The 16,181-nt window shown below is 47.8% G+C and overlaps 1 protein-coding gene across 1 annotated transcript in view; it reads right to left on the bottom strand.

The window, feature by feature from the left end:
- Positions 1 to 2,873: 2,873 nt before the first annotated feature.
- The window catches only part of SFRP5 (secreted frizzled related protein 5), a 38,592-nt gene continuing 25,284 nt past the window's right edge, over positions 2,874 to 16,181 (bottom strand). The window contains exon 3 of the mRNA XM_078855490.1: positions 2,874 to 3,815. Within this exon, the coding sequence (XP_078711616.1) occupies positions 3,490 to 3,815 (326 nt within the window). The 3' untranslated portion in view covers positions 2,874 to 3,489. The remainder of the gene's footprint in view (positions 3,816 to 16,181) is intronic.

Raw genomic sequence — 16,181 nt, 5'->3', positions numbered from 1 at the left:
AACTCTCGCAGAGCGGCGCGCAACCCCCGTGGTTAGAGAACGAGCTGCAGCAGAAGGAGATCTCACAGAGCTACTACTGAGAGCCCATCGAACGATAGGTGTCTCTTTGCACGGCTAGGAAGCGCAATTTACAACACGCCCAGTCACGAAGAAATGTTCATCGCGTGGCAATGAAATAAGAAATGAAAAATCTAAGCCCTGAAATTTTGGCAAATAAAGTAAATTATTTTTTATTCATTATTTTGTGTTTGTCGTCAATGGTAACCAGGCCGAGGCAATCGACTCGCCGCACTTGGGAACCCGGTTGAATCGCGGCCGTGTGCGCAGATTCACACCCCCAGGCTGTCGTCGGTGTCCGCTCAGTCCCTGGGCTCCCCTCCTATCACCACCTCGTAAAATAGTATGCACTGTATGTGTGTGTGTATATAAACATTTTATTTTACAATTGTAACTGGTTACTGCTGTCATTTGTATGCACTGCTTGTACACCGAAAATGATTTTAATTACATTATACCTTCCAATAAAATGTATCAAATTCGTAATGGAAACTATTTACTCTATAATTTGAATGCAATTATTTTTACTGTATTAATCTATTGTTTTTTTTTTATCATACGAGGCGCTGCCGTGGTGAGATGTTAACTACCTCGCCTGGTATACAGGAGGTCGTGGGTTCGATCCCGACCCTAACAATGCCTGTATATTTGGAGTTTGAAATGTCTCTCTTCCCGTAGTCGCGTCGATTTTTCTCCGGGTCCTCCACATTTTGAATCAACATGCGTTTCGAGTGTCAGGCTGCAATACATTTCCACATACGCCACCTCGTTGAGCTATTATTTGCGGTCAGTTCGCTTCTGAAAAAGAGCTATGTAGCTAAGTGGACCCTACCTTTAGCTCTATATTAATATTGCGCGCTCTTATCTTCTTGAAAACATAGCTGTCACTTGCACGTACCTTTATATAAAGGTCATAAATTGTTTCCCCCCCTCTCCCCGCTATTGGAATGTGGAATTTCCACAATTCGCACAGAGCCGAGCACTGCTCCCACACTTGTTTAAGCAAGAAGACACTTTGATAAAAAAAAATGCATGCGTATAAAAAAGAAGTTATAGTGTTGTAGCACTACATCGATGAAAGGCATCGTGGGTCAGTGTCAGTCTTGGTGGGTTTTTTTTTCTTTCAACCATACTTCACCACAATGGTCCAGTGCAAATTCGTGAAAGGGATGCCCAGGGGATTGCTTCTTTACATATTCGCTTAGCCACTGACCTTAGGCGTGGCCGGGAATAATGATCAGGTAACGGGGGGGGGGGGGGGTCGTAGAGCGGTGCGCCAACCATTCACCACGCCGTCGCTCCACCAACAGAATGTAGATTACGTATGGAATTTGTTTCCTTGGCAGATAAAACATCGTGAATATAAAAGCAAAAAGGGATGCATAACACAACGGGTCTGAGCTTGAATAACAGCGAGTTGTTTATTAAACCCAGTAAATGTATGCTGATAACAAAAAAATGCACGCGGTGTATAAACATACTGTGGACCAAGGAAACGTTACATAGCTCTTCTACCTATATTGTAAGATGGGCTAACCAGTAGATTAATGCTGTTATCAAAATGATCGTGGTTAACATAGTGTACTATAAATGATCAGTAACAAGTATAACAACCATACAATCATCTAATGTGGTCAGTTATTGAGGAAGCTGTGTAGAAGTGAATAGTGCATTGTATCAAGACAAAATCCTATTAGAACATCAGTAATACCTACTTGAAATCTCTACCAACAAATAACGCTTGTAAAATAAAAACAGAATAACAAACTGGTAACTACAGGACTATTGCTAGATTATAAAATGATGCCTTTTAAAAACAAAGTTCTTGCTCTTTGCGTTCGTTCCGCCACAACAAGTCGTGTTTCCAGGGCTGGCGTTGATGTCCACGTGGTGTGGAGAGTGGAAGTTTCGTGCCGACGCTGGCTGCGAGTGTACAAACGCGGGCAAAGTGAACGTTTAATTCTGACCGAGTGTCCGCATGGAATTCTCCCTCCTTCACCTCCCTCCCTCCCCCTTTATTTCAGGGATACAACATCAAATCCCTCAAATGATTGGACTCGGCTGGAAAAATTCCCAAAAGGATCGAGGAGAGTTGTGGAGGGAAGGGAATGAAACCGTAATTTTGCAAGCAAAGTTAGGAAAGCCTTTCGCGTTTGCTTTGCTCTTCGTCTGTGTGTCTGGTTTACCGTCGCTTTCGTTTCCATGTGTTGTGTTTTATGACCTTTGTTAAAGTAAATCTGTGCTGTCATTTTTTTTTTTGCGGTGCCGCGCGTGTGGCGGGAATGAGTAGCTGCCTCAATGCAACCGAAGAAATGGGAATGCCAGAGGCTGGATTGCTTCGTGATGTTTTCTCTGTTTTGCGCTCTCCCCCCCCACCCCCCTCTATCCCACCCTTCTTTTCAACTCCACAGAGCAATATCCAGAGAAAAATAAAATAAAAAACATACGGAAACAATTGTGGAATTTTTTTGTTGCCTTGAGGACAGTAAATCTCAAGAAACCCACAGCGAAATAGAAATTGATCATTATTTTGGCAAAAGCCGAAAGCAAAATGAAATGGAGCAACGCGGGCACAGCGGCGGCGATGAGCGTGCGTCTCGGCGATGCGCGCTCGGATCTCATGTCGCTCTTGCTTGTCGCGCATTCCTCGTTATCTTTCCGATTCATCTTCTTTCCTCGGAGTTACAGACACCGACAACAATTTCCGCAGATAAGACTCGTTGCTTTGTGCTTTCAATTCCAATCTTAGGGAATATCTGTCTCGGCTGTTGTTATCAACTTTTCTCTCTTTTGTGAGTAATCCTGTATCTCATTTCTTTTTTTTCATAGACATGCAACTTTATTATAACAATCACAAAAAAAACTGTCTCTTATAAAACTGTCACATACAACAAAATATAATTTTTTTTTTCTATAGCTTCACAGCAACTCTGCTGGCAGTACATCTCCTCTCAGTTTATTATTTAAAAAAAGTTGTTCCAATCTGGCTTCATGATTGCTGGTACAACAAGACTGCATTAATTGATCTTCACATATGGAGGTCGTAAGGCAGCAGGGTATTGCATACTCAAAAAAGGCAACATTTTGGGAGAGAAGAAAAAGTTAAGAAGTGACCGAATTAGAGAACCCTTTTCGAATGCAGCTTTCCGGAATGTCTCTACGAGGGATGAATGTGACTCCGGGTGACTGCAGCCGTGCCAACGCACCTCTCTCTCTCTCCCCTCTCTCTCCCCTCTCTCCGTTCAGCCTAAAAAAGGACGCGCGGCATTTTCTAACTGCGTTGTACAACACGGACCGTGGAAACTCGGGAGACGCTTTGCTGTCGGTCTTCAACATTTGATTGTCCGCTTTGGGGGCCACGCCGCCGTGACGTTTGCCGGAAACGCCGGACCCCGTCTTTTTGGGGCGACCCCGCATCTCGCCCTGCCCGCGTCAGAATGTGGAGTGGAACGCCGGGCATTTGTGGTTCTTGAGCTTCTTGATGATGTTCTTGAGCTCCCTGTTCTTCTTGTCCAGGCGGTAGATGGCCGTGAGCAGCAGCTGCTGCTCAAGCTTGCGCCCCATGATGAGGAAGTTGCCGGCGAGGCTGTCGAGCTGCTGGCAGGGGCAGCCGCCCCCGTTCTTGATGTGGAGCGCGAGCTTCTTGAGGTCCTTCTTGGCCAGCGGGCCTGGCTTGAGCACCTTCCTCTTCTTCTGCTGGGCCATGATCAGTTTGTCCCCACCTGCCTGCTTCACCTCCTTGATCTTCATCTTTATCGCTGCGGAAAACAATGCGCGGAGGGATCACAGATGAGCACGTACGTAGCCGTAGCAGTAGCGATAATAATAGTAATAAGTGCATGTGCAGCACAGAAGGTGTTTTTGTGACAATTACATTTGTTGTGCTGTCCACGACACAATCCAGCAGCCCGGATTAAGATGGTCAACCGCATCGCGCGCTTTCAGATGCGCTTCTACGGCCGTCTGGACCGCTCTTCCTTCTGATATTAGGAAGCCACTGGAGCTACGCACTTTAAAATTTTGACTGAAAACCCCATTTTCTTTTGAAACTGTTTGTCCTGTTAAGTTTGTTGCCCTTCCCGGACACCTCCGATTAGCGTGGTTGGTTACGTACGGTGCAAAAGTAGTTCAACATACATACGTTACATGTGCACGGTAGTCGACCGCCCCACGCACTATCCAGGCCGAGGCACGTTGCTGAGCTCCTGAGATTGGGGTGCCACGGTGGCAAGATGTCAACTACCTCGCCTGGTACACAGGTCATGAGTTCGATCCCGACCCTGACGCCTGTGTATTTGTAGTTTGCATGTCTCAATCTCTCTCTCTCCCCGTGGTCGCGGGGATTCATCTCCGGGTCGTCTGGATTTTCCCTCCACATTTAGAATCGACATCACGCGTTCAGAGTATTTGGCTGATATACATTTCCACGCGATAAGCAACTTCGCCGAGCTATCATTTGTAGCCAGCTCGCTTCTGAAAAAGAGATCAATATCTAAGTGGGCCTTTACCTGGTAGGATAAAAAAAAAAGTTTAGTTTAAATTATTTATCTGGCAAGATCGTGCCCATGCTGGGCGCCGTGGCTGAAGGGGGGGAAGGGGGGGGAAGGGGGGGGGTCTCGAGCTAAGACCTAGACACGTGGGTTGTGGTGACGTCAATCGTTTTGACTTCCCATTTCATTTGCGACATCCGACCGAAAGCGAAGCGAGCGATGGCGGTGGAATCTGCAGCATTGGCAGCGATGCCCCCCCCCTCCTCACCCTCCTCCGTTCCTTGCGGCAATGGCAACTGTTGCATTGGTTTATGTAAAAGAAAAACACACAGCCAGATACTCGACAAGATTAAGGAGAATTAAGGGAAGCGAAAGGAAAATGCAAGAAAATGTGAATAAACCACGTGCGATTGTGTTCGTGGCAACGTTGAATTGCCGTGCGCGCGCGCAGCCCGATATTTGGTGTTGCGTTCATTCAAAACAAGCACGAGCACTTCGCCGCTAAAGTAGCCAATGCCGCTTGCTGCCGCTGCGGCTGAGACCTCTTTGTGAACTTGACAGCCTGCCTATTTAATCGTCTCCTACTGGCTGCTTCATATATTTTTTTGGGAAGTGTAGGACTTCCATCCCATGCCTCATTAACGATTCATTTCTTTCATAGCTCTTTCCTCCTTTTCCTTTCTAAATGTCCTCAGGGGTTAAGGGCGGGCAGGGTGGGGTGGCGTGGGGGTGTGGGATATGAAAGCGAAGCAATTACTGTACAGGGCTTTAAGGAAAACTTTACAAATGCCTTCTTCAACAATTTGCCTCAAACCTACAATAGCAAGTGGACCACTCAGAAGCACACTAAACTGAAAACGATTTCATACAGGAGGTCGTGGGTTCGATCCTGACACTGATGTCTTTACTCTTAGTTATTTCGGTAAAGTCACGTAGGTAAAAAATGAAATAAAAATTAATAAAAATAAAACAATAAAAATCACGACGTTTCGGAGGCAACACAAGTCTCCGTCATCAGGTGTTATCTCCGAAACGTCGTGATTTTTATTGTTTTATTTTTATTAATTTTAATTTCATTTTTTACCTACGTGACTTTACCGAAAGAACTAAGAGTATGAATCCTTGCAGTCACGAAAGCTTCAAATCTAGAACTGATGTCTGTATTTTGGAGTTTGCATCTCCTCTCTCCCCGTGGTCGTGGGGATTTTTCTCCGGGTCGTCCGGGTTTCCCCCCCACATTTAGAATCAACATCACGCGTTTAGAGTATTTGGCTGCGATACATTTCCACGTGATAAGCCACTTCGCTGAGCGGTCATTTGTGGCCAGGTCGCTACATAGCTCGGTGGGCCTTTACTTGGTCAAATAATTTAACAAAAATCTGTTCAATCGTTTATAGTTTTAGTACTGCAACCTACAGAAGACTTTCTTGCTTGTGCGAGTGCTCTTAAGCCATTTCCGTTGCTCACAAAATTCCCTTCCAGTATAGAAATAAAATCTAATTGACATATTTGCTACAGTTTTTAACCAACCAGATGGTTCACATCCTGAAATGTTTTTACATCCTTTTTAAAACGTAATATTACTTGACGTTTTTGCACACACACACACATGCTATATGTAGCAAATGCTATGAAGGGCTTCGTAAATATATAAAAAAAAAAGTGTATAGGGTATTTAATTTCTCAGGCTGAGCGGGAACATTTCCGCTGGTTAAGTTTCAATTAATTTTCTGCAAAAAGTTTTTTTGTTAAGTCGTTACGCGTAACCAACATTTGTGCTAAGCTGACATTTATAACTGTTGGAAATTATCGGAGAGTGGACTTGGCTAGTTCTGAGAGACGATGAGAAAGAGAGAGGGGAGGGGAAGGGGGGGGCAAATATATTGGGTAGGGAAGGAGGGGGAGAGGATATTGATTTCCTCCAAGCCAAACATTGTAGCCACATCGGAAACTCATGAAATCAGAAAACGTTCACTCGTTTAAGGTGAGCGTCTATGCGTGATTAACGTAAAATGCAACAAATTATTTGGTGATGCGGCTGCTGCTGCTGCGATGGCGGTGGTGCACAGGCACAAACACATGACAACAATTCAATACATCCGATTAGCAAGGTTGGCTACGTACGGTGCGAAAGAAGTTCAACATACATACGTACAAAACTGTGGCCTTGAAAGGAAACAAACTACAGATGGCAGGTGGTGTTTCGACGTTTTGGGCAATGGTCCTTCTTAATAGGAGATACATAGTTGTCTATAACAGTTACCGGCGCAGCCCTGCAATTGCTGGCTCATGCCACTGCTGGCTCATGCCACTGCTGGCAGAAGGGCTTCCCACTCCAAGGGAGCTCTCGACCCCCCCCCCCCCAACGAGAGGGTATTTTGGCCTATTCTATCACGCTGCGCAGACGCCTAGGAAGAGGTGGGTGTACCCACACTTTACCTCACCACGCACAACGTGCGGATGAGCTGTGATAAAATCATGACGACCGCTAGGTGGACAGAAGTGTGGGGGAGTTAAGAAATGTGGCCATTGCCGTGCCGGGAGATCAAAGGATGACTTCTGGATTGCAAGTATCAGTGTGCTAACCATTAAGCCATGGCAGGCCGTGCCATAACTCCCGCATATCAGTTTTTAATCAAACACTTTTTGAACGGACATAATGGGAACAAAAGTGCAGGCTTAAGATACTAAAGTAATGCGAGCGGTTTGTTCTCCATTGAAAACTAAACAGCTTTGCGTTTATGTAATTTAAAATCTGTCATGCGCAAGTTGTGTTTAAAATGAGATTCCAAACTTTGCTCCATTTCTTCCGACAAGGTCTTTAAAAGCACCAGCGTGATAAACATTCTGTTCCCCATCTCGAACGAACTCGCATGTTCCAATCTCAAAATCTGCCCGTAAATATTAGAGAATTTTATGGAGTGAGTGTTCCGTAATGCAGACAAGTGTTTATTTTATATCGTGACGTGCACGCATGCCATATTTCTGAAAACGTTGAACCGTTAGGTGTGAGCAGTTGTCGAGCCGTTAAAATGTTCAGGAAAAAAAAGGAGTAACGTACGTTTTTATCTTTTAAAATGCAATTTCCCCTAAACCGTTTAATGTTTTGCCATTCACGTTTCACTCCATTTCGTTCGCAACTATCTGCGAGATTTTGCCGATGGGAAGGCTCATTGGAATAGAACAAAGAGTTCCGTGAATTAAGTTGTAAATGACACCTTGGAAATAAAACAGGCGACACGATGGTTAAATTTAGTCCAAACCCAATAAACTTGCGGAAAATCTAAACGGGCCTTGGAACGCAAATTATATTTTTGGAGGCAAACTTTTTTTTCCCATTAGAAATTACAGTATTATGAATGGCTTTTGCCCAGATGCTTATGTATATATATGTGTACTGCAGAAATTCCTGGAATAAATACAATGGGAGTAAAACCATAATCACATTTTAAAGACACATTGGCCGCGTGACTTGGTCTAACTCTCAATGTCAAGGTAATGAGGCGCTGCCAAGGATCCAGCGCTAAACCTGAGAGGGGGGGTGGGGGGTCTCAGCGCAGCTTCGTCTCCCAGAATGCCGAGATGGGACGGGGCTCCTCTCAAAGGGCATCGAGTTCAGTGGGCCCCCGGCTCCAGTCCAACGCAGACCGCTCGCCCAAAACCAAAGTAACAAAAACCGACCACGGATATATTCATATATATGTAATGCAGTCGTTCTCGAGTTGAGAAATAGTTCTGTACGTACATAGCGGCAGAAGAAAACGCAGATTCACAGATTCTATCTTCATAATCTGACGGGGTGGTATTTGGTTAGAGCATTTGACTCGCAATTAAAGCTTCACACCCGGACTGGAGTCAATGAATCCCTCTCTGTGGGAAGTCCACAGGGGTTTTCCTCGGGAAAGACTGGCTCCAACCATAGGAATGTGTCATTAACACCACTGTTTCAGGGCCACCAGTAAGAAGTTAATGTGACCCCGTGTTCATTTGTGCAGATAAACTCTTTGAATTTAACTTTTCATACTTTTATCATTATCATCATCATCATCATCCATGTTCTATCCATTTATGGATGAAGGCCTCCCCGACACGGTCAACACAATATTCGTGGTCCCCACGATGCCACAATCCATCTGACACTCACGCACGAGTTGATCTTCATCCCCTCCGTCTCCACAGTCGTTGTGAAGTCAGCTGCGTTGCCTCCTTTGGCAGCCGCTCCGTTTTTTTTTTACCATTTTGATCCAACGCCACCTTCAACAACTGCCCGATGTATACAAATTCCTGTTTGCCTTTCCCAGTTGTGTCCCCCTACAACAAGCTAATAGGTGCGGTTATGTAATCGTCGCACCTACAAGTTACAGGGCGCGGGGATATTTTAGACTCTGAGTAATAACGACGGCACTTGTGTGGCTTACGGCCGAGAGGATGATTTCGCGTGGCCTTTAAACACGCACTTTACAGCACAGGCTGCACACGTCGTAGGTAATTCCCCCGGATGGTGGCGTGTGTAGAACTGCCGATTGCTAAAACCTGAGAGTTTTCGCCGGCGACAAGATTTATTTTATGATTATTTCAAACAGTTTTGTTTTCATGCCGGTGTTGAGAAGATTAACTGTTCGTGTAAGGCACACTCCCTGCGACTCGCATACCATATCTTGTTATATATATAAGGTTTATTTCAGAGCTTTCCAAACTCGTCTTTGTTTAGAAAAGAGTTAATAGTTTGTTTGATAAACTACTGTACGCGAAGTGTGCACGAGCGTGTACACCCACTCGAGCACCAATATAAATCGTAGTTAGTCTCTCGTTATCAGCACCGTAACGCGTTACTCAGAAAATAAAACACGAATAAACGTTTTAACGTCTGTTTGCGTACCGGTTTACGAGCACGCTATGTTTCCGAGCACTTAAACAACTCTTCCCTCGCTGCTGCTACGCACCCCAGCGCGTTTTTTTTAAAATGCAAGCCTGAGATCTTGATGCCAAATTGTACGTATGTATGCATGTTGAACTTCTATCGCACCGTACGTAGTCAGCCGTGCTAATCGGAGGTGCGGGGGAAGGGCAACAAACTGAACACAAAAAGCAGTTCTAAAGGAATGAGTTTTCAATCGAGATTTATAAGTGCATAGCTCCAGTGGCTTCCTCATATCGGAAGGAAGAGCGTTCCAGACGGACGCAGAAGCGCATCTGAAAGCGCGCCATGTGGCGACCGTCTTTTGTTCAGCGGCCAGCCAAAATCCGCTGAATTGCTGTCTTTTGTGACATTTCACACACAGCACACACACACAGCACACACACACAGCACACACACACACAGCACACACACAGCACACGCACACAGCACACACACACAGCACACACGCGCGCACACACACAGCACACAGCACACGCACACACAGTACACACACAGCACACACACTGCCCATTTGGCCAAACGCCCCCAATATTTTTTATTTTATTTATTCCAAAAAGGGTCAACGTCTCTTCTGGTTGCCTCGCTCGCCCCCCCCCCCCCGCCCCCCCGCGTTACGTCCCTTGACGACTTCCAATCGGCGTCTGCGTCGTCTCGTCGACGCGCGCGCACGTCGCGTTCGCGCACAAGATAGCGGCGGTCCGTTCGACCCCCCTATAGCCCCCCCCACCGCCCCGCCCGGAATGAGCGACGTGTTAATGATGGGGGGGAGGAGGGTGGGGAGGGGCAAGGAGCCGTGAAAGGGGAGCGCTTCACCGTGGTGGTGGTGGTGGGCGCTACGCGCGGCGGCGTCCTCGCTGACCCCGGGGTCACCGCACGGTCTCCGCGATGATGGCTCGTTGTGAACAAGTTAATGTACAACGCCTTCTCCGCGTCCGTGACACACAATCGGCCACCTCCCCCCACCCACCCCAACCACCCCGACACTCTCCCACCACCGCTGACGACGACTGCCGGGCTTCCCAACGGCGGCGGCGGTGCGTGCGTTTACAGCGTCAATGGTTAAACCGACGGGGCTGTAAAAACCACTTTCACCGCGACAATGCAGCGTGATCTACGCGCAGCGATTTGCGGGCCCAGATCGGTAGCGAAATGGGGGTGACCCCAGTTCCCCCAACACCCCCACACCCCCACACCCCCCCGTGTGCATTACGAATCCAAAGAGAGTGTCGGGTTTCCCGATCCAGATGTGACATTACGTCCCCCCGTCCCCCCCGAAGTCGACTACCGAATGTGTACGGTTTCCGTAGGTCAGTTGACTCGAGTCGGCTTGCGCGAGTTGGTCCGAGTTGCATTTGAAGGACAATTGGAGTTGCCCGGAACAGTGGCGGTTCCCGCAATTGAACCGAGTCGACTTGCAGAAATACTTGGGCAAGTCAAACGTCACGACCGGCTTTCCGACAAAAATAAACGCCGATTGTCGAATGTTAAACGAAATCTAAAAAGGGTAATTGTGGCGACCGCCGACAACAATTTACATGTATAACGTGCTTGGTGGCGTTATTGATGCTCGGCTACAGTTCCGACAGGAGGAGGGGTTAGGGCGAGGGAATTCAGGCGAAACCCACGACGAAGAATCTGCCCCGGAGAATTCTGGCCGCCGGTTGAATTTTCGGTCAACGCCAATTGACAGAAACTATCGAGGCAAAAGCGGGAGTCATGTGACTCGTCCACGCTCTGGGTATTCGATAGCAAAGAGTTGTTCAACTCGTCCAATGTGTCACGTGGAGTCTCTCAATGGAGATGGCGACTCTGTGTGAAGGAGACAATATACGGGGGAAACCGTTGACACCAAGATAGGTACGGGCGGTGAACTCTAATTAACTTGCGCCGAGTCGGCAACTTCGGAGGGATTGAATGTAACTCTGATCCGCTGTGTGTGTCTGCTCGAAGGCCGGGGGTTAAACAGTTGCCTCTTTGGCGAGAGGGACTGAACTGAGCATCGATTCCCGTGAGCGACTCTAAGACAACGAAGTAAGAGACGACAGAGTAAGAGCAAGAGGCAAACAAGATGGAATCGTACTACGCGAGGAATGGATGCGAGTGGTAGCTCTTGTGACAGTTAAATATTATACTAAATAATAACAATGGACCGCATGGACCTTTGTTAGTCCACTAAAGGATGAATGCCTCCCGACACTGACAATGAAGGGGGTTGTTTGACCATAGATTGCCATGCTGGTCAGTGAGGGTTGGTGAAGGGGGGCTCAGATATCACTTAGCCATAGCCAGGAATATCACTCAGTTTGACGGTTTTTGAGCACAGCGCCCCAACTACTGCATTGTATATATATAGATCAATTGCCATTTCCAGTGAGCAGAATGAAGATATTATTACATCTCATACATGAATCTATCCTTATGCTAAAGTCACTATCGGCCTGTTTCAATATCGATCAGAATCTGGGCGAGATTTGCGGCAAACTGCAGAAGGGGTGGGGGGGGGGTTTGAGGAGGGAGGGGGGGGGCTGGGGGGGCACGTGACAAAGGGGGCACAACAGAACGTGGGCCACGTTGGGAGTGAAACAGCCCAGCAGGGCACGTGGGTGGCCCATTGTGACTGGACAGCAAAGCCGGCGATAATAAAAGCACTTTGAGCTGAAATTCGAAAGAAACAAAAAACTGTGAACAGAAGTGAGTTATAAAAAAAAAACGCCTTCACTAGAGGGCGGGCGGTCGGGCAGCCCTCTGGGACCTTCTGCCCTCGCTCTTTACTTCCCACTGTATTCTCCCTCACGTCAAAGTGCCCCCCCCCGCCCCCCCCCCCACTTGTTGTCCGAAAAGACTGGAAATGCCCAAAGGAGGATTGGGATCTCCAGTTGGTAAACGCTGGGACGACGACGACGGCCCTTGGTGGGGAGCAGCACAATGGAGCTTGTTACATATTAGTGACGGTGTCGTGACCCCAGTCCGGTACGGCGGCAGCTCACGTCCCGCTGCCTGTGTTTGTGCACAGGCGTGAGTCGTGCGGAACTGTCTCGCACGCTTTTGTGCTTTTTTAAAGGGCGGAAGATAAGCCCCGGGGTAAGGACGGAGATAACGGACTGTGTCCCTGAAGTGGTGCCGTGCCAAGCAGAGGAGGTCCCTGTAACGCGCCATTGGTATTCAGTCAACCAATTTGTTTTGGTCCAACGGCCAATTGGATTGCCTAGAAATATTATCCGGCACCGTTTTTTGTAAGCAAGCGAGCGAGCGAGCACTGGATCGGTATCGACCTTGTGGGATTCATCGGCAGAATCAGGCTTTGTTAAACAATTGGCAAGAGCACTCCCTACTGCGGGGGGGGGGGCCCTGCTCATACAGAGTTGTAGGTATCCGTACTTTACCCCCAGCGAGCGTGCCCACTGGCTGAGTCAACGCCGACTGCATCCGACTTCTCAGTGGGTGGCAATTCATTCAAACAAAGAAACTCGCCCGAGGCTTGAGCTGCTTTCACTGGGGATGAAACCCATGGCCCTTGGTCCAGATTAATGATGTTTGCCTAGGAGATGACCCTACTGAACAAATTTGCAAAAAGAGACGTCTTGTAATATAGTTTGAAAAAACTGCACGATATAGCTGTTCATCCCTCTTTTTGATTTTTCCGTGGCCAATCTTGATCAGCTCATCAAATGATTTTACTGGAGCAGCGGCACAGTAGTTCGTGCGTGCGCTGCATGGTGAACTGGCAACTGAGTTAAATTCCTAGCCAAGGTTAACTTCAGTGGCGAGCGATATCAAATCTAGTCCTGACCACCCGTCCCGCCACCTCGCCCATTAACCCGCATTGACCAGCATGGTGAAGTATAGTGAAACAAACCTGCACGACCGACATGTCATGGCCAGGCCTTCATCCAGCGGCTGATTGACGAAGGGCTGTAAAAATCATCGACTTGCATTGTTATCACCAGCCGAGCTATTGTGTTGGAAAATTAAATTCTTCCACACTCATCTTTCGGTTGTCGCGTCGTACAGCCGACAGCTCGGGGAGGCCTTCGTCCAGCAGTGGATAGATCATGGCTGCTGACGATGACGACGATGATGACGATAATGACGACGATGACGACGACGACTCTTTTTCTTTGCGTCCGTGTCATGCGCTCGGCCATTAGCGCCGATCGGTTCGCTCCGATTACCCCGGCCCAACTCCAATCCCCCTCGTTTTTTTTGTTTCTCTGTGCTCGATAGTTTGTGCATTGGCCAAGCTTATTCAGACACACACAGAGGACAGCTCTCCGGTAGGGAGAAGCCCCCTAGTGGGTCCTAGTGCGGTCATCTGGCTCCCATTAGTGGAAACCCGAGTAAGCTGCCAAAGCTCCGTGCTGTTATTCCAACTCTACCCAATTTCACGGCTGCAGTGAATCGGCTGGGTTTGTGTACGCGTGCTTGCGCGGGTGCGCGCGTGCGCGCGCGCACTTTTCCTTGCCATTATTGTTTTTAATGGATGGCTTCACAACCCCCTGGTTACGATATGCAAATTCGAAGCACCGTCTGATTGTTTCCTCAGCCATCTCCCGAAATCTCTCAACAACCTCCAAGTTTGAGAGTCTGTAACATCAACTCGTGCTCGTCTGCCATGAGTTGCAGCACTCTTTTGCCTTGTATAGAAGAAGAAGAAGAATATAACAACAACAACAACCCAAAAGTCACTTCTGTCTCCGTGACACTTTGGCTTCGAAGAATTTGTCTACATTTTTACCGCAGAGTTCGCCCAACAACAAGAGCAGGAGCTGCAATGAACATGGCCGGGATTCAAATGCAAAGATTGATTTTGGAAGCTTGTCCAACTTAAAACAAGCATTAAAATAGGCAGTGATTACTTTGGCACAGGAAAGCACTGCTCTAATACAATTGTCTCTCGCGAGTTTCGCTGGAAATGCACGACAAAGACCCAACATATGGTGAATATTTAAACGAAAAAAACTTACATCAATTCAGCACATGTTATATACATTCGTGTCATATTGTGATGTGCGTTTGGCCACGCTTCTCAGCATTAATCGGTAATAAAGATACATCATTCGCATCGCCTGAGAATGCTTAAGGTGTAGGACTTGGAGATTTAGGGCATAGATTAATTGTACGGAGGCTCTAAAGTAATTACTACCGCATTAGGAAGGAATCTGTCATTTACTTTATAATTATGTACTCTCTGCCACGATCACGCCGAATGGACAAATGGCCTGCAATACGCCCGGCCAAAAAATCAGATCTCGGAAGCTAAGCAGGTATATTTGAACCTGGATTGTGCTTGAATGGGCGACCACCGTGCATGAACAGATTGCTATAGGCTGCTACGGAGGCTACGTTGTCAGCAGAAGGCAGTGCATGAAACAAATCATTGTTGTACTGTACTATGCTCCAATGTCTGTGCTACCTGCCTACACCACCCCGCGATGACCAGCGCTGTAACGTCACGGTCAAATAATCCCCATGACCCGCACGGCATGGAGAAATCCCTCATCCAGCAGTGGACTGTATTATGTACTTGTTCTATATATATAATTGCTGTATATATCATGCAACAAAGTAACATTGACGTTTTTACATTATCCTTTAAATTGAGCGTTGGAAGGTGGGACTAATGCCAAACACGAGCAAATGTAATTTTTTGTCCCAAAGAGTGGCTGCATCTTCAGCGCGACACGTGACATACTTTGATTGCTACGGCGAGAATGACGGCATGACGGACAAATGCCGTGAACCACGCCGAGGGCATTTATGACGTTAACGAGGGGGCCAAGCTGACCCAGAACTCATTGCACACTGCGCGGAGCTGCTTGCCCAGAGCCCTCGTGATTATAAACACTTTGTCTTTGTCCATCTGGTTCTGTCAGGGCTATTCTAGAGGGCCCGGAAAAAAATCCACACGACCACGGGGAGAGAGACATGCCAACGCCACATATACTGGCGTCAGGGTCGGGATCGAACCCACGACCTCCCGTGTTACCAGGCGAGGTAGTTAACACCTCGTCACCGCGGCAACCAAACGAGGAGGGCCTGGCCGTCGCCGTCCTCATCGTAGCGTCGCCGTGGCGTTGTTGACATGCTCGTATTTCCGGCCACGCTCCATTAGCCCCCGAGAATGGCGGCGGCGGCACTCGGCCAGCGCCGATCCACCACCACCACCACTGCCCCGGCGTTGTTAAACGCACCGCTTAGCATCTGTTTACGCAGCGCGGTTTCCACTAAGGACGTCTGCGCTCGCTCTCGCGATCCCTCCCTCTGCGTCAGTGCCGTGCGCAGGGTCCCTTTAGGACAATGATCCAAGATTGTCACAAACGAGCAGAAGAACGCTGGGCGGAGCTGGAAGGAAGTTGTGTGGTTTGTGCTTTAGCGGATTCCCCCCGGTGTGCAGCACACAGATAAACGATCGGTCATCGGGCAGAAATATATATACGCTGTCACTTGTGTACGGTGATACAGATGGCTGCTAATATTTGTACATCTCCACCGCACCACTTGGCCGGGTGTCTGTCCCCGTTCGTGACGCTTGTGCTGCACGCGATGGTGATGATACTGATGATGCTGGCGGGGGTGACGCCAATACAGGCGGTGATGACAATAGTGCGGGTGATAACGCTTATGGTGGTGAAAATTCGTATGGATGTGCGTTTGTTTATATTATTAACGGGCAGAAAAGGGGTTTGAGCGATGTAATTAGCTCGTGTGCGGAT

Source organism: Lampetra fluviatilis, chromosome 4 (genome assembly GCF_964198595.1).
Source record: "Lampetra fluviatilis chromosome 4, kcLamFluv1.1, whole genome shotgun sequence".
NCBI lineage: Eukaryota > Metazoa > Chordata > Hyperoartia > Petromyzontiformes > Petromyzontidae > Lampetra > Lampetra fluviatilis.
The sequence above is the reverse complement of the archived record's forward strand: the minus strand, read 5'-3'. Positions and strand labels throughout refer to the sequence as shown.